This window comes from Callorhinus ursinus, unplaced genomic scaffold (genome assembly GCF_003265705.2).
Source record: "Callorhinus ursinus isolate GAN/ISIS: 27379988/994484 unplaced genomic scaffold, GSC_fseal_2.0 scaffold45, whole genome shotgun sequence".
Classification (NCBI taxonomy): Eukaryota; Metazoa; Chordata; class Mammalia; order Carnivora; family Otariidae; genus Callorhinus; species Callorhinus ursinus.
The window spans coordinates 5661244-5682305 of NW_027397107.1; the positions used below are offsets into that span (position 1 = coordinate 5661244).

General features: G+C 51.8%; 2 protein-coding genes across 2 annotated transcripts in view; one reads left to right on the top strand and one right to left on the bottom strand.

Moving 5' to 3' along the window:
- Positions 1-8471: 8471 nt before the first annotated feature.
- The window catches only part of IDH2 (isocitrate dehydrogenase (NADP(+)) 2), a 16701-nt gene continuing 4110 nt past the window's right edge, over positions 8472-21062 (top strand). Inside the window, exons 1-5 of the mRNA XM_025893058.2 lie at positions 8472-8688; positions 17471-17562; positions 18432-18597; positions 20380-20540; positions 20625-20768. Coding sequence (XP_025748843.1) covers positions 8574-8688; positions 17471-17562; positions 18432-18597; positions 20380-20540; positions 20625-20768 — 678 coding nt within the window. The 5' untranslated portion in view covers positions 8472-8573. The remainder of the gene's footprint in view (positions 8689-17470; positions 17563-18431; positions 18598-20379; positions 20541-20624; positions 20769-21062) is intronic.
- LOC112839923 (ubiquitin-ribosomal protein eL40 fusion protein-like) lies at positions 19553-20142 on the bottom strand. Its single transcript, XM_073882243.1, has one exon. The coding sequence runs from the start codon at positions 20070-20072 to the stop codon at positions 19686-19688; it is 387 nt and encodes a 128-aa protein (XP_073738344.1). The 5' UTR covers positions 20073-20142; the 3' UTR covers positions 19553-19685.

Genomic DNA, 21062 nt, shown 5'->3' on the forward strand with positions numbered 1-21062 from the left:
ATCGAGTCCCACATCGGGCTCCTTGCTCAGTGATGAGCCTGCTTCTCCCTCTCCCTCTACTGCTCCCCCTGCTTGTGCTCTCTCTCTCTGACAAATGAATAAATAAAAATCTTTAAAAGAAAAAAAAGAACATCTAAGAAGTTACGTTTCATTTGAGTTAAAGTTGAATTCCTGTCTAAACCACTGATTTTGACTGAGTTAGAGAAAATGATGTCCAAATGTGCACAGTTGCTTCCATGTAAAAAATCAGCTTTCTAGCTCCTTTCCTTAAAACATATTCTGATCAAATAATCTTACGCAAGAAAGATAGCCTAGCTTCAAGACTCTAATGTAAAAATAGAGAGCAAATGATTGATTCTCTGCTCACTTATCAGGTTTAGGATCTTTACAAGAAGTATGTTAGCTCCCAACAGCACCACTATATGTTGGCTGTGCCAAAAAGTCTTGTATTGTCCTCGAGCAAGAAAAATAGTCAGCGGGCCGGTAGTACTCGGTCCACGCTGGTCCTCCCACAAACAGCCTCGTGACTGTCACGGGGTTGTTTTCATCCAGTGTGAAGCGGGAGGAGTTCTGATGTCACCCTTTTCCATGAAAATCTGGATCCGCTTGTCCTCTTTATTGCTTACATCAAAGTATCCACTCTCTTGGGCGCCTGGGTGGCTCAGTTGGTTAAGCGACTGCCTTCAGCTCAGGTCGTGATCCTGGAGTCCCGGGATCGAGTCCCGCATCGGGCTCCCTGCTCGGCGGGGAGTCTGCTTCTCCCTCTGACCCTCTTCCCTCTCATGCTCTCTCTCTCTCATTCTCTCAAATAAATAAATAAAATCTTTAAAAAAAAAAAGTATCCACTCTCAGCCAAGGGGCAGCAAGTCCTACATCTAAGTGTAACTGCTCCTCACCAAATGCCTTTATCTTTTCTTCCTTTTTTCCAATTTATCCTTGCATGTGCTTATTATGCCCACCCAGGAGTTAGTTCTCTTTCTGGAGAATTCTAATTCTGGACCATGCTCACATTTGTCAGCTTCCCTGGAAAGTTCTGTGAGCTGGCATGGCTGCTCCAGGCTGAAGATGCAGCCAGGCTCTTGGGTTGTAGGGCTACCTTGGGGGTTCCTGGGACTTATCCCTGTGCCAGGCCTGCACCACAGTCCTCCCCCGGGGGGTGCATCTGGGCACGGTGCACACCGCAAGCACCAGGGCTACCCCAACTTGCATGGGCCAATCTGGACCGAGGCCCGGGTGGCTTTTCAGCTCTAGGCGTCCGGTCTCCTGGTCACTGAGACTGGGTGAGACCCCATGGGGGGGGTATTCTTTTACCATAACAAGATGTATGGGGGGGCGTGCCTGGCTGGCTCATTGGGTAGAGCAAGTGACTCTTGATCGCCATGTTGTGAGTTTGAGCCCCACTTGGGTGTGGAGCTTACTTAAAATCTTTAAAAAAAATGTACAAGTGATTGTTTCTTAAAGGTTAATTGTTACCTGGAATCCAGAACAACATCAGTGTGCCTTTCCCACTCTGTGACATTCGTATCTATTACATTCAAGTTCATTCTTGACTAGATTTTTTTACCCATGCATAAAGTTTTAACATCATGCATTGGTCACCTGGAAAATACTGGGTCACAGAGGTATGCAGACCCTCTAAAAATTGACCCATTTCATTGCACCATATGAACAAGAAATCACTTTTGGTAATGCCACCAATCTCATTAGAAAACATCTTTAAGAACTGGGAAGCTGTCAAGCTCAGGTGGTATATACAAGTTTTACAAAATTTCAGTTTTCCTTTGAAAGCTCAAATGTTATCATTGGCAACAAATATGGTCAGTTATTTCCTTGAAGTGACAGGCTCATTTCATTCATTCTTGAGAAAATATCTGTCAAATATTCAAGTCTGAATAACTATGGTTTCCCTACCAATTCTTCTTTCCAGTTCAAATGGTGTTCTCTGAAAAAAGCAGCTGCTTCCTCTCGAAAACTCAAATAAGCCTAAATGCTTTTCCAGAGGACAACCATGTTACCTAGGTCTTCACCACAAGCACTTCATAGGTACTTCCCACTTTTACCAGACAGGCTACTCAAAAGAGGTAAACCCAAGATGTTAAGATTTAATAACATTATTCATTTTTACTGCTTTATTAAAGATACCTTCATACTTTTTCTTTTTAAAGATTTTATTTAATTATTTGAGAGAGGGAGAACACACAAGAGAGGGGGCAGGGTCAGAGGGAGAAGCAGACTCCCTGATGAGCAGGGGGCCCGATGATGCGGGACTAGATCCTGGATCTCCAGCATCATGATCTGAGCGGAAGGCAGTCCCTTAACCAACTGAGCCACCCAGGCGCCCCCCTTTATACTTTTTCTTAAAAGCCAAAGAGTGCGCGTGGTGGACAATAAAATCACTGCTCCTATAGTTGGGTGCCTCTGGCTCATGATTCACGGTAATGTGCCAGCAGTTTTCCCCACCTGTGCAAACAATAACACAGCCCGGAAAGGCATGTGACGTCTTAGTATCGGTATGCAAAGAGTTTTGCCCTCCTGGATACCCCCGCCCCTCCCCCTCCAGGTCCTCGGACCACACTTTGAGAACCACTGCTCTAGGTGGCACCATCTTGTCTTCATCTCCACCTGAGTTTACATTAAGTTCTCATCATTCGTCCTCCTGCGCTCCTAGGAACGGTGCGGCGGCGCCCAGGGAGCCCGGGCGGGGGGGGGGGGGGGGGGGGGGCGCGGCTTCCAGCCGAGGGGCGTGGCCAGCCGCCAGGCAGCCAGCTGGGCCCACGGGGCCCCTCACCCTTCTTTCCTGACCTCACTTCCTCTTCCCCTCCCCCAGCCCCTTTAACCCTTCACTTCCCCCAGGGTGGAAAGGAAGCCGCTGGAATGACTTGTGCTATACCACACCTAACTTACGGGGGCGATTTGTTTTAAAAAATAAAAAAAGTAAAATAAGAAATCTACATCTTGATTGTTCTTTTTCTGGTTATAAGAATAATAGGTGCTTGTTACATAATATTCAAACCACACAGAATTGTATATAGTAGAAATCGAGCGTCTCCCCTCATCCTGCTCGCCGCCATGCTCTATCTGGTGTATGTGCCTCCAATTTTTCACATGTATGTATTTTTCATATATATGTATATATATATCGATGGGGTATTTCTCCTCAACTTTCTATTTTCACTTAATGTATCACATTACAATTTTCTGCATCAGCAAATATAGATCTACCTCATTCTTAACCTAAATGATAATTGGGGCACCTGGGTGGCTCAGATGGTTAATTGTCTGCCTTTGGCTCAGGTCATGATCTCCAGGTCCTGGGATGGAGCCCCGCATCTGTCCACTGGGCTCCCAGCTCAGCAGGGAGTCTGCTTCTCCCTCTCCCTCTGCCTCTCCCCCTGCTTGTGCTCTCTCTGTCTCTCTATCTCAAAAATATATCTATATATATATATATATATATATAACTGACAATGGACATTTACTCATTCCTAAGTTTTCCCTGGTATAAACAGTGCTGCGGTGTACACCTTGCTCTTTTATGTCTCTAAATAATCTAGTGGGTATTTCCAGGGTGTCAGTCCTTCAGAGTGGAATTTCTGGATAAAAGGATATGTGCATTTTATAAAAGGATGGAGGCTACTCAATTACCCTCCAAAGAGATGATACTAACCAACACTCCCTCCAACCACATCCGCTGTATTTTGAAATGACCTCTTCACATATCCATCTCCCTGGTACCCCCAGTGGCTTGGGGTCCCCTCGGGAATGGAATGTGTCCTCTTGTCTGTCCCTGGGTCACAACTGTCATGTCACAGGAGCTCATTCATGTGAATGAATGGGTAATAGTAACAAAAGCACTGTTAAAAAAGAGACAACAGGCCCAAAATGGAGTTTCTTGTGCTAAGCCCAGTGTCAGCAAACCAAGACCTGATACCTAACCCAATGGCAATTTTAGCCTCTCCAGGAATCTGGGAGTCAATCTGGAATGATGTGGCCAGCACTAGGGAGGTGATTCGCTTGATAGATCCCTTCTGTCCTCCGTAGGACGGTGACCTTGTCTGGAAACAATCCACTCTTTGCTAGAAACTTCCTTTTCTTGCCTGCTTCTGCCTTTAAAATCTTCCATTTTGTACAGCTATTTGTAGCCCCACCTGCTAGATGGGGTGTTGCCCAGTTCATGAATTGTTGAATAAAGCCAATAAGATCTTTAAATTTTACTCAGTTGAATTTTAACACTGCCAACAGTTTTCCATTATGTGTGTCGGGCACCTTCTAAGGATCTTGCCTGCCCGAATTTCTTTAACTGAATAACTACTAAGAGTAGGTGTTGTTATAACCCCCATTTATAGATGAAGAAACTGAGGCTGGGAAGTTAAGTGACTTGCCCAGACAATGAGACAGTCATAACTAATGACTTCAGCAAACAAGCAGAAACCTTTGCGCTCCAGGAATCTACTGCCCAGAGGGTAATGATGCCCCTGGTTCTTTTTTAAGGCCTTTTCAATCATTTCCCCTTGCTCCATCTTCTGGATCTCCAGTTTTATTAGGGATTTTTAGGATTCACTTAGGCAACCTGAGAGAAAATTTCATAAAGTTAAATAGTATCCTAAAATCGTCCAAGTTCGAGGGCACCTGGATGGCTCAGTCGGTTAAGAGCCTGCCTTCGGCTCAGGTCATGATCCTGGAGTCCCGGGATCAAGTTCCTTCCCTGATCGAGCTCCCTGCTCGGCGGGAAGCCTGCTTCTCCCTCTCCCACTCCCCTTGCTCGTGTTCCCTCTCTCGCTGTGTCTCTCTCTGTCAAATAAATAAATAAATCTTAAAAAAAAAAATCTTCCAAATTCGTTTCTGGACCCCGTCTGTTATTTGTATTTATTTATTTATTTTAAAGATTCTATTTATTTATTTATTTGGCAGAGAGAGAGGGCAGGAGAGCACAGGCAGGGGGAACAGCAGAGGGAGAGGGAGAAGCAGGCTCCCCACTGAGCAAGGAGCTGGATGTGGGACTCGATCCCAGGACCCTGGGATTGTGACCTGAGCCGAGGGCAGACACTTAACCGACTGAGCCACCCAGGCGCCCCTATCCATAGATTTCTTTGACAAAGTTAAAATCAGAGTAGTATATGGTGCTCTTCTATTGGGAGGGGGGACCTGGGGAGTTGTTTACCTTGCACGATGACTTAGGTGTAAATGAATGCTGTGTGCCCCTCACCCCCAGCGCAGGCTTGAGAATGTGGGCTTGGAGATTGGGGGCGGGGTGTGGTGGGGGGGGGGGGGAAGAGTCCACTTGATGGAAGGAAGGGGCTGTGCAAAGGCTCAGAGTCAGGGACTATTTAAGGGAATGGCTAAATTTAGAGTTCTTGGGGAGAGGAAATAGTAGAAGAGAAGGATGGTGAGGGAGGTGAAGGCCAGGAAATGTTCTAAGCGATCAGATTTGACTGTGTCATGCCTGGAGAGCCCCTGCCTGGAGCCGGCTGGGGAGTGACTGCTCAGGGCTGTGCAGCCCTAGTGTGATTGGGACGGGGAGGGAACAGACTGCTGGCAGGGACACCCATTTAGAAATGACCATAAATAGCTCTGCTATCAACACCGCCCCCCCCCCCATACCCTGCCTTCTTCTCCTCTTTTCTGATTTCTAATAACGGCATGACTATTCTTCTAACCCCAGGGATGGAGGTCTGAGTCGTTCTGACTCCTCCCACCGGCCAAGTCCAGCCAGGGGCCATTCCTGCTGATTCCATATCTACACCACCTCTGGAGTGTTGAGGGTCCTGCCAGGACCTCGTATGAGGCCTGGCCCTGGTTCGGGGACTCTGGCCTCCCCTGCCCAGGCCCGGTCCCCTAGTCCCCAACATCCTCTCACTGCTGTTGCCTGATGTTACTCCCTGCCAACAAACACACCTCGCAACTAATGCCCTGGAGTGTCCACCTGAGTGAAGTGCAAGTCCCTCCCTCTCCCAGACGGCCAGGCCTGTCTAACCTCCTCCCAGATCGTAATTATCCTTAAGGGCCAGCTTGATGGGCATTCCTGCCCTAAATCAACCAGTGTCCCCCCCACAGAAGTAATTTTGTCTTTGACTTTGGTGCTTTGCTTGTCACCTAAGCTCCTCTTGGGACACTTTCTTCTTGTGCCTAGTTTATGGTGATGACACAGCTGTGTGTCTGGTTCCCCAAGGGTAGAGACTGAGTTAGGTGCCTCCACAGGGAACTTGCAGCTGACCTCATCCGTTTGATTAAAAACATGGAAGGGGGGCGCCTGGGTGGCTCAGATGGTTAAGCGTCTGCCTTCGGCTCAGGTCATGATCCCAGGGTCCTGGGATCGAGCCCCGCGTTGGGCTCCTGGCTCAGTGGGGAGCCTGCTTCTCTCTCTCTCTCTATATATATCTCTGTGTTTCAAAAGAATAAATAAAAAATCTTAAATAAATAAATAAATAAATAAAACCTTGCATTCCTGGAGTAAATCCAGCTCACCCTTATTAAAAATAAAATAAAATAAAATGAAATAAAATAAAATAAAATAAAAACATGGAAGGATGGGAGTTTCTGCTTCTGCTGACCCCAAACTGAAGGATCTGAGCATTTTTCCTTTAAACACCATCTTTCTATGAAGTGGCTCTCAGGGCCAGTAGCTAGCACTGCCAGGCATTCCAAACAAGTGCAATAGATAGGGACTCTTTTCTCCCTCTTTCTTCTTACAAGAGCAACGGACTGTGAGCCAGGTATATGGGTATGAACTAGAGTTCTGCTACTTCCCAGCTGTGTGACTTTGAGTAAGTGTCCTAACCTCTTTGAGCAAATGTCAGCTGTCTCACCAAATAGGCACCGTATGTGGAAGGCTGGCATGGAGCTGGAGCCCTGGGAAGTAGGGAGTGAAGACGTTAACCTGAAGACTTTGCCTCACTGCCCTGGGCTACTGCTGGGTTTGCAAAGGATGCATGTGCCGCCACCCTGTCTGCAGGCGATGGCTAGACTCTGGAACACACTGAGGCTTCAGTGCTGCCTCTCACTAGGGCTTCTGACACCCTAGTCTACCATGCAGAGGCACAGATGAGCCCCTGGGGGTGGGCAGAAATTTCTTCATGGCCATTTCAGAAGTGGTAGTATGGGTAGCTGACATCCATAACAGAAGGATCCTCAGGGTGTCCTTTCTCCCAGTTGATAGGTATGGACACCGAGGCCCAGGTGCCTGATAATACCAGGATGGCATAAAGGCAAATACCAGAGGCTTCCAAGGTCTTTAACTGTTTTGAACAAGAGGACTGGGAACAGAGTGAAAGGCATCATGAGTCATTCTGGGACATGCTGGCCTAAGATCAGGCCTTTGACTGAGACCTCAGACTTTGCGGGGGAGGGGTGTTCAAAAGCAACCTCCCCTTGGATCCAGTCTACTGGGTCTCAGGGCCAAAGCAGTAGCTCTGCCTAGTTGGGACAGGGAGAAGGAAGCACTGAAGTCAGTAATTCAAGGTCGCTTTCTTGGCCCAGCCCCATCTGGCACTGTTGACTGTGAGGCAATGAAGGGGAGAGCTGGGGACACAGGGCAGAAAGAGGTTGCTAGTATTTGGAGTGAGTTGGTGTGACCAGGAAAGTGGGTCTGGGGTCAGATTTTTCTAAATAAAACCCAGCCCCAGCTGGTGTCTCATTTCAAGAACATGGGCGATGAGACTCTGGTTGCTTGCGACAGAACCAATCAGCATTGTCTTCCGCATGCAAACAGGCAAAGATGGAACTGTTTGCCAGGGTGGATCCTGAACTCATTCGGTGCAGGCTGCATGAAGACTCATCTGGGTCGTGATAAGCATCAACTACAACCGTTGAGCCGAGGGTGTGCCCCAAGCCTTCTCCTTGCATTATGTCACCCACCTCTCCGGGCAGCCCTGTTACTGTTAACAATTCCCATTTGGGACGGGAGAAAGCAGAGTCTGGTTAGGCTGAATGACTTCGAGGATTAGCAGCTTGACCTGGTGAGAAGCAGAGGAGAAGAGATTTCAGCTCTTGACTCGGATCGGTCTACACAACTCGTGTGGACAGGAGTATGTGAGCGCGAACTTGAGGAGCCGACGTGCCCGTGGTCTTAGTCCAAGAACACTGAACCCGCACTTGGTTAATGCGAAGGAGTTTCAGTCCAGCCAACGCGAAGGGCGCAGGCGTTTGCTCACTTGGGGGGTTTAAAGATGATTTGTCAGCAACTGACACCCAGGTTTAAATAGGGAATCCCGGAGAGAGGAGTTTAGCCTCGCTAACAGCTGCCCTAATCCCCCAGCTCAGACCCCGGCTCGCCCTTCCCCGCGGGTCTGTCGACCTCTAGCAGCAGACCCTTGGCTCCAAAGGAAGCGCGCTCTGGGCGCTGGGGCGGGGTCCGGCTGGTGCGGGGCGGGTGGGGGCCGGGAGGAGGCCCGCCAGGCTCCGGCCCCGCCTCCTCTCCGGCGAGGCCCAATTGGGTGGCGGCCCCCGGCAGCCCCGCCCCGCCCCTGCCCGCGAGCGGGCGCCGGGCAGGCCTCGGCCGCTCGCAGCCAGGCGGCCCGGAGCAGCACCGGCGCTGGGATCTCGCCTGCCTCGCTCGGTTCGCTCGCCTGCTTGGCGGGATGGCTGGCTACCTGCGGGTCGTACGCTCGCTCTGCAGAGTCTCCAGCTCCGGGCCGGCCTGGGCGCCGGCAGCCCCGACGGGCCCCAACTTGCAGGAGCAGCCGCGGCGCCACTGTGAGTGCCACGAGGAGGGTCCGGGCGGGGCGGGCGCCAGGCACCGCGACGTGGCGGCCTCCCGGGCGGGGACCTGGGAGTGCGAGTCGGGACAATCGCGGGGCCGGGGACGGCGGGCTTGGCACATAAAGAGCCGGGGGGGCGGGGACGCCCTCCCCGGCCCTAGGCTCTCTGGCCGCGCCAGGCGCAGGGGGCTTGAAGGACGGTGGCAACTGGTGGCCCTGGCGCGGCCAGTCCTGCGGCCCTGCGCGGGCGGGGGTTCCGGGCCGCTCCGCGCCCCTAGGTATTCCTGTAGGGGGTGCTGGGGGGGGGCCCCGGGCCCGGAGGGTATCCTGCCTGCCCTGCGTCCCCGGGAGGGGGACAGGCCAGCGAGTAAGGGGCGGGAGCACCCGGCCGGGTGTTCGCGTGAGAGGGATGGTCGTGGCGCGGGCCCGGCTCAGACAAAGGCGGGGAGAAGGCTGCCGCTTCCCCTTCCTTTGCAGCCCGGCGCTCTGTCATCCCTCCTCGCTGTCAGGCCCGCGTCAGCTATTTTTGGAGCCTTTTACGCGACAGCTGGAGGAGCGTCCTTTTTATTTTCCCTTTTGTTTGCGCCCCCCCCCCCGCCCCGGTCTAACTTAAGTCTCTATCCTGGGGCCTCTCCTTGGCCTGACCTGCCTTTTCTCGCCAGCCCATCCTGCGCTGCTCCTTGACCCGGCCCTCTCTCCCGACTGGGAGACTGGGCTCCTGGGCAGCCGCACCAAAATGCCACTTTCCTGAATAGTTCCTCACTGCCTCTGTGGTACCCTTAGCACCCTGCTTAGGAGAGAAGACAGTAGTCGGGTCAGAATAAGCAGGATTTAGCCTGAACCTCCATTACCAACCTCCCCCGCCCCCTGTGGCATGTGGGCATTGGCCGGCACTGAGGCTCTCCATTGCCAGCTACAAAAGGCAGGGAGAATGTAGGTCTCTTGGCCCTGTCTCTTGCCTGTTGCCACGGAAACCCCTTTCCTGACCTGGAGCCCCTCAGAGTGAGCGAGGACAGTGAGGAAGAGGCAGTGGGGCCCAGGCAGCCTGGCGTTAACTGTTAGGGTAGGTAATCTTTAACGAGTGTGGGAGCAGCTGACCAGAATTGGGGAGGAGGGGGGGGAGAGCTTGGGCCCCCACCCAGACGTCTCCTGCCAAGAAGAAAGGGGCATTTCTGCTTTTGTACTAATGGGATTTGTCTCCAAGTGGTCAGTCCTGCAACTCCAAGGTTCTAAGTGCCCACAGGTCCCCAAACAGAGTTTCCCATATGGCACCACCTTTAGCAAAATGGAGTGGGAGTTAGATACATTCTCCAGGTCTCCCCTTTTCTCCTCTGCATTGATGGTAAGAAAGAAAGTTCCTTCAGTAGTAGGTCCTTCCAGAAGTCCCCAAGCGGGTCGGTTATTAATGGGGCCAGTACATAGTATTTGAGTTGGACAAGTGATTACAACTGTGGCCTCTGCTAGTTTGTTACCTGGCAACGCTGCGGGAGGCAGAATATTTGGCATTCCCCTTGATGACAAGGAAAGAATATTTTTTTTTGGCTAAAACACTCCTGTGTCTTTGCTGCTCAGTAATTCCCACGTCTCTAGTTTTGCAGTTCCTAGGCCTCCAGCGACTGCTGGTGGTGGTTCTGATATGCTGGCCTTTGGGAAAGTGAGGGTGGGCTCTGCCCAAGCGCTCACTGGGAGAATGATCTTGTCTGGCCTTCCTTAGCTCCACTCCTCTCCCGGGAATTTCTTGATTTTTCTCACCCTACCTCTTAACTTTTCAGACCTTGGTGACTTGCCTGCACTCTTAGATTCCAGGGCAGATTATTTAATCATTGGTCAAAGTTCTGCAGACCCACCGGTGGAGTTACTAACGTGTTCTCCACTGAAGCTGGTTTCAGCCACATCAGATAAGACCACTGCTGCCCCATCAGAGGTGTTTTGGGTGGTCGTGTTGTGGCCCGGCAGGTTTGGAGGAAAAGCCTCCAGAAGGCCTGGGGCCAGCCCCCAAATCCTCCATGGGAGCTTGGAGCCTCTCTTGTGCTGGTTCCATTCAGGGTATGAGGTGCTGGACACTGCCCTCTGGTTACTGGAAGCCAGGCTCTGTGACCTGCCCTGGAGTTTACACTAATGTAAATGCATGTTTAAAATGCCAATGGATTGCACATTTTAACACAGTATAAAGTGTGAGCTTTTCCAGGGCAAGTTGCCCATTGCCTGGCAGAGATGCCACTCATGTACATTTGTGATGGTCTGATGCAATCTGCTGGTGAGAATTTGCCCAATCTCTGTGTGGCAATGCATCCCGGGGAGGGGGGACGGGGTGGGGGATGGGAGGGAGCACATTTCATCCCAACGGGAGGGGAGGGAAGGGCAGCAGCTTACTATAGACCAAACTGACTGTGACTTGACATTGACTTGTGACTTCAACAACTATTGTGTTCTCCTGTGTTTCAGGCAAGGTGCTGGGGACAGAGCCAGGGGTAAGAGGCAAAGATTTCTGCCCTTGTGGAGCCTAAATTCTAATGCGGGGACAGTCAGTAAAACAAGGTCGAAGTTGGCTAGTGTGGTGTAAAGGAACACGAGCTAAGGGGAACAAATTGGGGCCAGGCAGGTGTGCATGGAAGTTTGGATGGGGTGGCCAGAAAAGACCTCGGATGAAGCGCTAAGGGAAGGAAGGAAACAGGCCGTTTGGTTGTCAGGTGCCAAGGCCATGTTGGGCGTGTCCCCCTTTGCTTGAGGGAGGAGTGCCTGAGGCTGCCACAGGGTTGGGGGGGGCAGTGACAGATTAGGTCAGGCCTCTGGGGGCCTTGCATTTTTGAGGACTTTGACCTTTACTCTGTGTGAAAGGGGAAGCTTTGCAGGGTTTTGAGAAGAGTATGGCCTGATTTACATTTTAACAGGAGCACTCTGGTTTCAGGGGTCTTGGTAGGTTTGTAGGCCTAATCTGGCAAGAGATGGTGGAAAAAAAAAAAAGAGAAATGGTGACAGGCACCTGGGTGGTAGGGCTGGGAATGGTGAGAAGGGATTGGATTCTGATGTATTTTGAAGGAAGAGCCAATAGGATTTTTTGATGGTGCAGATGTGGGTGTGAGGGAGTGGAGTGCAGGATGACACCGACGAAAACTCTAGAGCCTCTTCCAGAATCGCTGCCCTGCCTTCTTGAGCAACCAGGAATTGGGGGCTTCCCCTCACATTCTGCTGGGCCATGCTGGCCAATCAGCTTCTCTGCTGACCGCCGCCAGGGTGGGAAAGTGGCAAAGCACTTAACTCTTGGGGGCGGCTGTCTTGGGAGAGACCTTCAGCCTTGAGTTTGGAGCAGCAGGCCAATCTTGAAACTGGGGACAAGTTTTGATATCCTTACTTGGTGTTGGGTGCTAGCAGTCCAGATGAGGAGGAGAACTGGCCTGCTGGGTCGCCTGTGACTGGTATAATTCCATCCCATACTCTGACCAAGAGGACCGTGTGCAACATGGCTTCTGAGGATTTCATGGTGGCTGGCCCTTGGAAGCTGCCAGGGAGGCCCATGTACTGTTCCTTGGATTTCAGATTGCTTGTCATCATCTGTCACCCAGAGAGGGGCAGACGACGGGGGTGTCTTTACCATATTGGCCAAACCACACACCAGGTCCCCAACTCTGATGTCTTGGGGTGCACGTCCTCTGGAGTGTACATGATAGGCCTGGAATCAAGGAGAAGGTGTTGCATGAGCACCAGCTCAGTGTGGGGGAAGCAAATCATGCTTCAAGAAGAGACTGGACGGGCGCCTGGGTGGCTCAGTGGGTTGAGCATCTGCCTTCGGCTGAGGTCATGATCCCAGAGTTCCGGGATTGATCCCAGTGTCAGGCTCCCTGCCCAGTGGGGAGCCTGCTTCTCCCTCTCCCTTGCCTTCTCCCTGCCACTCCCCCTGCTTGTTCCCTCTCTCTCTCTCTCTCTCTCTCAAATACATAAATAAAATCTTAAAAAAAAAAAGAGAGAGACTGTATTTGTATGTAAAATCTCCTGGGTTGTTCTCCCCTCCCCTCCCCGTTCAAATTTTTAAAAACTTAAAAAAAAAAAATCTTACTTCTTATTTTGTATTGTGGTAAAAACCACACAATAAAAATTTCCATCCTAACCATTTTTAAGAGTGCAGTTCAGTAGTGTTAAATACTTCCACACTGTCGTAAAACCAATCCCCAGAGCTTTATCATCTTGCAAAACTGAAACTCTGTACCCATTAAACAACAGTGCCCCACCCCCTCCTCCCCCCAGCTCCCGGCAACCCCCTCCGCACCCCTTCCACTTTCTGTTTCTGTGAATCTGACTACTCTAGGTACCACCTGTAAATAAAATCAGACCGTCATTTTCTTCTTGTGCCTAGGCTGTTTCAGTCCTCATAAGTCCTCCAGGTTTATCCCTGTTATAGCTTGTGTCAGCATTTTCTTAATTTTTAGGGCTGAATATTCCACTCTCTATATACCCATTTAAAAAATAGTCCATTTAAAATTTATTGACTGGGCACCTGGGTGGCTCAGTTGGTTGAGAGACTGCCTTCGGCTCAGGTCATGATCCTGGAGTCCCAGGATCGAGTCCCGCGTTGGGTTCCCCGCTCAGCAGGGAGTCTGCTTCTCCCTCTGACCCTCCCCCCTCTCCTGCTCTCTGTCTCTCATTCTCTCTTTCTCAAATAAATAAATAAAATCTTAAAAAAAATTTATTGACATTCTGAGTAAAGTGCAGGAATTGTGAAAAGCTTAGGCAATATGACTATTAATTCCTTGCGTATTTATTATCGCTTCTAATTTATTGTAAGAGTTACCTCCCAGAAATGTTAATCACAGCCATACTGAAAGTGTTTGGGATGTGGTGATGCTGTCTATGTAAGTATACCACATTGTAAGTCCACTGGCCATCCAAGGGGAAACTGGCTTTGTGGAATTTGAAACAAAAGAACTTGAGCAGCAAAAGCTATTGAGGTAGGTCCAGATCCGTTGCTCTCACTAACCATGGCAGCACTTCCTTTTTTAGCTTCCAAGCAAGTCCATTCCCATTTGAGTGGTGGGGAGCCCAGTCTTGGAGAAACTTGGAATTAGGAACATTGTTTAACCTTTGGAGGGACATTTCTCTTAACCTTCCTGGATTAGTTTCCAGAGTCCTCTTCTCTCGAAGGCTCATACCACATTTTGTTCATCCATTCGTTCCTTGATAGACACTTGACTTACTTCTACCTCTTGGCTATTGTCAATAATTCTGCTATGGACATGAGTGTACAAATACCTCTTTGAGACCCTGCTTTTAATTATTTCGGATATATATCTAGAAGTGGGATTGCTGGACTGTGTGGCAATTCTCCCTTTTTTTTTTTTTTTTTTAAGGGGCAGAGGGAAAGGGCGAGAGAGAATCCCAAGCAGGCTCCATGCCCAGAGCAGAGCCTGAGCACCCCTCACCCCCCCACCCCCCACTCCATCTCACAACCCTGAGATCATGACCTGAGTGGAAATCAAGAGTTGGGCGCTTAACCGACTGAGCCACCCGGGTGCCCCTGGACGATACGGCAATTCTATCTTTAATTTTTTGAGGAACCATCATACTGTTTTCCATAGTGGCTGCAACATTTTACATTCTTACCAGCTGTACACAGGGTTCCAGTTTCTCCACATCCTCACCAACACCTGTTGTTTTCTGTTGGGGGGGGTTGTTTGTTTGTTTGGTTTATTTTTTTTTTTTAATTTTTTTTAAAGATTTTATTTATTTATTTGAGAGAGAGAGAGAGAGAAACAGCATGAGAGGGGGGAGGGTCAGAGGGAGAAGCAGGCTCCCCGCTGAGCCGGGAGCCCGATGTGGGATTCGATCCCGGGACTCCGGGATCATGACCTGAGCCGAAGGCAGTTGCTTAACCAACTGAGCCACCCAGGCGCCCCTGTTTGGGTTTTTTTGATAGTAGCTATCCTCATGGGTCTGAGGTGGTATCTCATTGTGATTTTCATTTGCATTTCCCTAATGATTAGTGCTATGGGGTGACTTTTCATATGCTTCTTGGCCATTTATGTATCATTTTTGAAGAAATATTTATTCAAGTCCTTTGCCCATTTATTAGTTGGTTGTTACTGTTGTTGAAATCACCTGATTTTAAAACCTTGGTCACCAATCAATATATTATTTTAAAAAAACCCTGCCTGAGCAGGGTCGTTTTTTTGTGATTATTTGTAATTTTGTAATTGTTGGTAATTTTTATTTTATTTTATTTTTTTTAAAGATTTTATTTATTTGAGACAGAGAGAATGAGAGAGAGATAGAGAGAGAGAGAGCACATGAGAGGGAGGAGGGTCAGAGGGAGAAGCAGAATCCCTGCCGAGCAGGGAGCCCGATGCAGGACTTGATCCCAGGACGCTGGGATCATGACCTGAACCAAAGGCAGACACTTAACTGACTGATCCACCCAGGCGCCCCACTCCTGACTCTGTTAATAGCCCCTGCTTGCCCTCTCTCTCTACTTCTGTAGGTTTCCCCTTACATACTCACTCCTTGAGGCCAGGCACTGTTAACGTTTTTCTGTTTCAGGAAGAGGTGCTTAGCACCTGGTTGTAAATAAGTGGGCCCTGTGTCTTCCGAGGGTTTGACACCTGCAGGCACAGCAGGGAGGGCTGCCCACTGTGATCTTGACGTTGAGTTCTGCATATAGGAGGTGTGGTGTCCACAGCCCACAGGTGCTGTGTCTGAAACCCAAAACTTGAGTGGAGCCCAGGTGAAGCTGAAACCTTTAGGACTGGCCCCAAATGAATTCTCCATAGGGATTATCATTATAATTATGGCAGATTCAGTACAGTTAAAAAAAAAAATCTTGATTAGCTCTCATGACATTAACTCTTAAGAGATGCTCTTAAAAACTAAGCTAGCTCTGCAACAGCCCAGACTTTCTGCAGGTCCTAAAGCCCTTTATACTCAAGCTTTCAACCGGGAAAGGTAAAAGAATTTTGTAACTTGGGTCCAAAGGCCCCTTCGAATCCTGGAAAGGGTGGTAGAGCTGGGTCCGCCTTGTTCTGTAGGGAATGGAATGTTTGGAGTCTGTGTTTGCTTTCTGCTTCTCTGCATGTGACCCATGAGGGTGTCCAGAGGCTGCGCTTGAACCAGAGACCTGGGATCTATCCTGACTTCTGACACAAGCCACACTCCCTGGGTCTCATTTTTCTTCCTAAATAATCTCTAAAATTCTTTTTAGGTTAAAAAAAAAATCTGTTTGCATATCCTTGGGAGATTATTTTTAGATTAAAAAAAAATCTGTGCACATCTTTGGAAAGTGAGTCATTTTGCTGCACATAATTCACCTTTTTCTCAGCGGGCTGGGGAAGTCAGCATGAATCACAGTGGTGGTGTGTGTCGTAGGACAGTGATATGTTTGGGGTTGTGGGGTTTTGGTCACTTCTGTTTTACATGTGCGTAGGTGGTCATGCTTTTTTAGTCTCGGCCTGCTTTTTACAGACTTCTGTCCCTTGCTGTCCACCTAGTGGTGGTCACTTCTTCTGACCATTGGTGTTTTTAAGTGAGCATCTTGGTCCCCTGTTTGGACTTGCTGTCTAATCTCAGGTGCGGTGAAAGACCCAGCACTACATCTGTAAGGATTGTGCGTAACGTAAGAGTCAATGGGCCCTGAGTGAGGGCTGAGGAGGCTCTGCTGGGGACAGAGCTCCACTCTCAGCTGTCCTCCTGCCTACGTCCCAGCAGTGAGTGAACTTTCTGGTGACGGAGGCCCGGCTGTAGGTGTCACACGGATCTGCTTTGCCCGACTCTGCAGTCACTGCCTCCTCCCGGCTGTTCGTAGAGGAACGTGCTGGCGCCTGGGTACCTCTTGTCTGCTACAGGCTAAGGTTCAACAAGCTCCCTCCAGGTAGCCTGCACTGATTTAATGGGGTGGGCCATTTTCCTGAGTTTTCTTTGGAATTCACTTCCCAGACTGTTGGTTTTTCTCATGAGTCAGACTTTGCTTGGCGAGCCTCCCCCCGGCTCCTCTTGTCCTCAACCATCTCCCTGGACCTTAGATGCTTCTCTGGCGGGACTGGCCACCCCGAGCCAGCTCGGATTGAGGGTTCTGAGTTCTAGTCCACGTGCCCTAAGCCACGCTTTCCATCGAGAAAGGTGTGACTCCTGGTAGATGTGTTGTCTTCAAGCAGTATAAGCTTTGGCAGGAAGCTGGTAAACTCTCTGAGCCTCGCTGGTACCGCGTTTAAAGTGGAGATAAGCATAGTCCCTGTGGAAGCCGTTTGAGCCTTAAAAGGAATCACGTGAAGGGCGTGGGTACCCTGTCACATAGGTGCCAACAGAGTTGCCGGCCTCACTTAGATTTAGTCGGGCTCTTGTTACCAGGTTAGCGACTGGCTAACTTTGAGAGGAAGTTACAGGAAGGCCACGGGGTAGCTCCCAGAACTGCAGGGATGGGACCACAGGGGCTGCGCCCTGGGGACGGGGTGATAGCAGCCTGTGGGCGGCCCTCCCTGACGTGCTGCTGGACAGGGTGGCCCCCGCTGGATCTTAGGCTCTGTGTTGGTCTCCTTTGCCTTCAGATTCCAGGGGAGAGGGTCTGACCGGCCAGGCTGGCATCCTTCTGGCCAGTCCTAGGTGGCTGTCCTCAGTGGGGGATCCAGGCCCCCCAGGTGGCCGGGGAGCTGCTCCTGCTGAGGGGGACGGAACGTGGGGAGCTGGGCCCTGGCTGACATGGCTCCCGCCTTGGGGAAGGGCAGGTCCGGCCGGGGAGGAGAGGGGCTCCCCCACGAACCTCCCCAGAGGTGTGATGCGCTGTGTGTGCCCGGTTCCAGATGCCGACAAGAGGATCAAGGTGGCGAAGCCGGTGGTGGAGATGGACGGCGATGAGATGACCCGGATCATCTGGCAGTTCATCAAGGAGAAGGTAGTTCCTCCCAAAGTGGGCGGCTCTCCGCACGGCCTCCTGGGCCCCGTGTCCGGTCCCAGGGCTCACCCACCACCCTGGTGGGCAGCAACAGCCCTTTTCTGTCCTTCCAACCACCTTTCTGTCACGTCCACACACAGTTCTCACCACGTCAGGCAGGGGCCCGTCCTCAGCCGTCTGTCTTGTGCCGGTGCCAAAGCCCACATGTTTTCCAGAATGGGTGCACATTCAAGGCCCATCCTGTGTCGGGTCTTGATGCCCCACAGTCCGATGTGCGTTCTCCAGGGAGTGGAAAGAGCAGGGCGGGTGTGCCGGGCAGCGTGCACACCTTTCCTCGGCGGTTCAGGGATGTTATCTGGAGTCGAGGCCATGGACGGCAACACGTCCGAGCCATTGAGCCGTCACGGCGGATGGCTCCCAGCGCGGCTGCTTGGCTTCCCCAAAGTCGCTGTGGTCTGGATCTGCCTGGAGAACTTGTCCACGTGAAGACCCCTGTATTGTGTGTGTGTCCACAAGAAGGTCGAGAATTGCCACTTCTGAATGGGGAGGAGAAGGGAACCCACCATACAGAGAAATCTAGATGCGCTTGGGGTTGGGGTTCAGCTGAGTTGGTGGGCCATCGTGGTCCATGCCAGGGGCTGAGCCCTCTGAGGGGCTGCAGCCTGGTCTGCTGGCCTCTTTCCAGAGAGCCCTGGCACCCTGACAGCTTCCGCCCGGCCCCGCTGAGGAACGGCTGATCCCACCCCTCTGCCGGGCTGCCCCCTTCCTCCACTGGCCTTCCCTGACTGGGCATCCTGTGCTGTGGCCCACACATGCCCCTGAGTCACAGACATCTGGGCTGATGCCTTGCCCTGGTCATCTGTCTCTAGCTCATCCTACCCCACGTGGACGTCCAGCTCAAGTACTTCGACCTGGGGCTCCCACACCGTGACCAGACCAACGACCAGGTCACCATAGACTCTGCATTGGCCACCCAGAAGTACAGTGTGGCCGTCAAGTGTGCCACCATCACCCCCGATGAGGCCCGTGTGGAAGGTGTGAGGGTGCGGAGGTGGGTGGGCCAGGGCAGTGGGGGCTGGGCCATGAACCTGGGAGACAGGGGAGCCCTAGGGGTGCCTGCAGATGAGGCTGGGCGGGGTATTGTTCCCAGGCCCGTGGTGTTTGTGCTGTGCTGTGCGGCTCTGGCCAGGGTAGGGGTCGTTGGCAACCAGCGAGGAGGAAGCTCATGAAGGCACAGTAAGGACGGCCTCTTTGGGCAGCTTGCCCCTCTGGCCTCCTGGGCTGTTCTGCAGGCAGGTTTACGGAGAGACCTTGGGGCCACCTCTGTCCAGCAGAGTGCTTTGTGTCAGGCTCGTATCCTTCAGAGGGCCTCAGAGGGCGCTGGGGAGCATTGCTTGGATCTCACCACCCGCTTGGCAGCGCAGCTCTGCCCCGGGCCCCTGTGGCTGGGGAAGGGTCTCAGAGAGGTGCCCTCACCAGGCTTGGACTGGCTGCTGGGCCCTGGTTCTGGGACCACTTTCGAGGGTTCCATGAAATAGGGCACCATTGTGTGGACAAAGGGGCCAGGTTTGGAAAATTCGAGAAAGGGTAGCTTAGGGGCTTGCGGAGCTCTTTCTCTCTTGCTATGTCCTGCAGTGTGAGGGAGCTGGAAGGAGGCATTCAAGCCCTATTTCCCAAATGCTCCAGAGCTCCTCCCGTCTTTCTGGTGGAAACTGACCTTAGGCTACTGGAATCATCTCCGTGCTAAGCTCTTTTTTGCAGGTTTTCTTTTATTTCTCCCAAGCCCCAGGATTTATGCATCCCTATTTTGTGGCCAAGGAAGTAGGGAGTCACTGTCTTAGTAATGTGGGCTGGACCCCATGGTTCGTGAGAGTACTGGGGCTAGAACAGCACGTCTGCAGCGAGGCCGGGTGCTGCCACAGCCGAGCATGATGTGGGAGCCGCTTTAGGAATAAGTTTATTTAATCCTCACCGCGACCCTTAGCAATCATTTCATTTTTTTTTTTTTTTTTTTTTTTTTTACTGCTCCAGTCAATGAAAGGGAAACTTTATTGAGGCCCCAGGCCCTTGGGGCTCGGGCAGGAGGCTGCCCTGCAGGCAAAGGAAGAGCCGGTGGAGGGGCCTTATTTGACCTTCTTTTTGGGGCGCAGGTTGTTGGTGTGGCCGCACTTCTGCTTGCGGCAGTTGACAGCACGGGGGTGCAGGCGAGCGTAACACTTGCGGCAGATCATCTTGTCACAGTTGTATTTCTGGGCCAGCTGGCGGAGGGAAGCCTCGATGATGCCACCCTGGAGGCGAAGCACCAAGTTCAGGGTGGACTCTTCCTGGATATTACAGTCTGACAGAGCACGGCCATCTTCCAGCTGTTTGCCCGCAAAAATCGGACGCTGCTGGTCAGGCGGGATGCCCTCCTTGTCTTGGATTTTGGCTTTGACATTCTCAATAGTGTCACTGGGCTCGACCTCGAGGGTGATGGTCTTGCCTGTCAGGGTCTTCACAAAGATCTGCATCTCTGCGTCTGGCGCGAATCCGCAAGGCCGCCGCCACCAAACCACTCGACCACCTCGTTGAAGAGAAAGAGCGCAATCATTTCATTTTATAGCTCAGGTTAAGCCACCTGCATAAAACTCACAGTTAGAGGTGGTGGAGTTAGACCCTGAAGCCAGGAAATCTGATCCCATGGCCCACACATTCATATTCTAGACATTCCCCAGGATGATTTCCAGGGCTCCCGTCTGGCTGCGTTCTTGCTTAGGGCTAAAATTTTGGTTGGAAGGTGGGGGCTGCAGCGGGGCCACTTCGTCTCTGTCCTCACAGAGTTCAAGCTGAAGAAGATGTGGAAGAGTCCCAACGGGACCATCCGAAACATCCTCGGGGGGACCGTCTTCCGGGAACCCATCATCTGCAAAAACATCCCGCGCCTCGTCCCCGGCTGGACCAAGCCCATCACCATTGGCAGGCACGCCCACGGCGACCAGGTTGGCCCCGGAGGGAGCTGGCTCGCACTGGCCTGGGACCCTCACCCGGACCCCCTCGCCTGAGCCGCGCTCTTGTCTCCGCAGTACAAGGCCACGGACTTTGTGGTGGACCGGGCCGGCACGTTCAAGATCGTCTTCTCCCCGAAGGACGGCAGTGGCGCAAAGGAGTGGGAGGTGTACAACTTCCCTGCCGGCGGCGTGGGGATGGGCATGTACAACACTGATGAGGTGAGGCCCCGGCGTGTGGCTCCCCGAGCCTGGCCCCGCTCTCGGGCCGCGGTGGACTGCGGATTCTGACTCCCCCGGCGACAGCGGCCTGAGGAAGCTCCGAGGCCTACGAGCAAATGCATCTGGGATGCGCTCAGGGGGACCCACAGTGTGCCTGGGGTGGAGTGGGGCGGGCAGACTCCTGCTTAGCCAGATGCCCCTACTGTGCTCCCTCTGCGACACCCCGACTTCTTGTGCTCCTTCTCGGACACCCCGACTTCCTGTGCTCCCCAACACCCCGACTTCCTGTGCTCC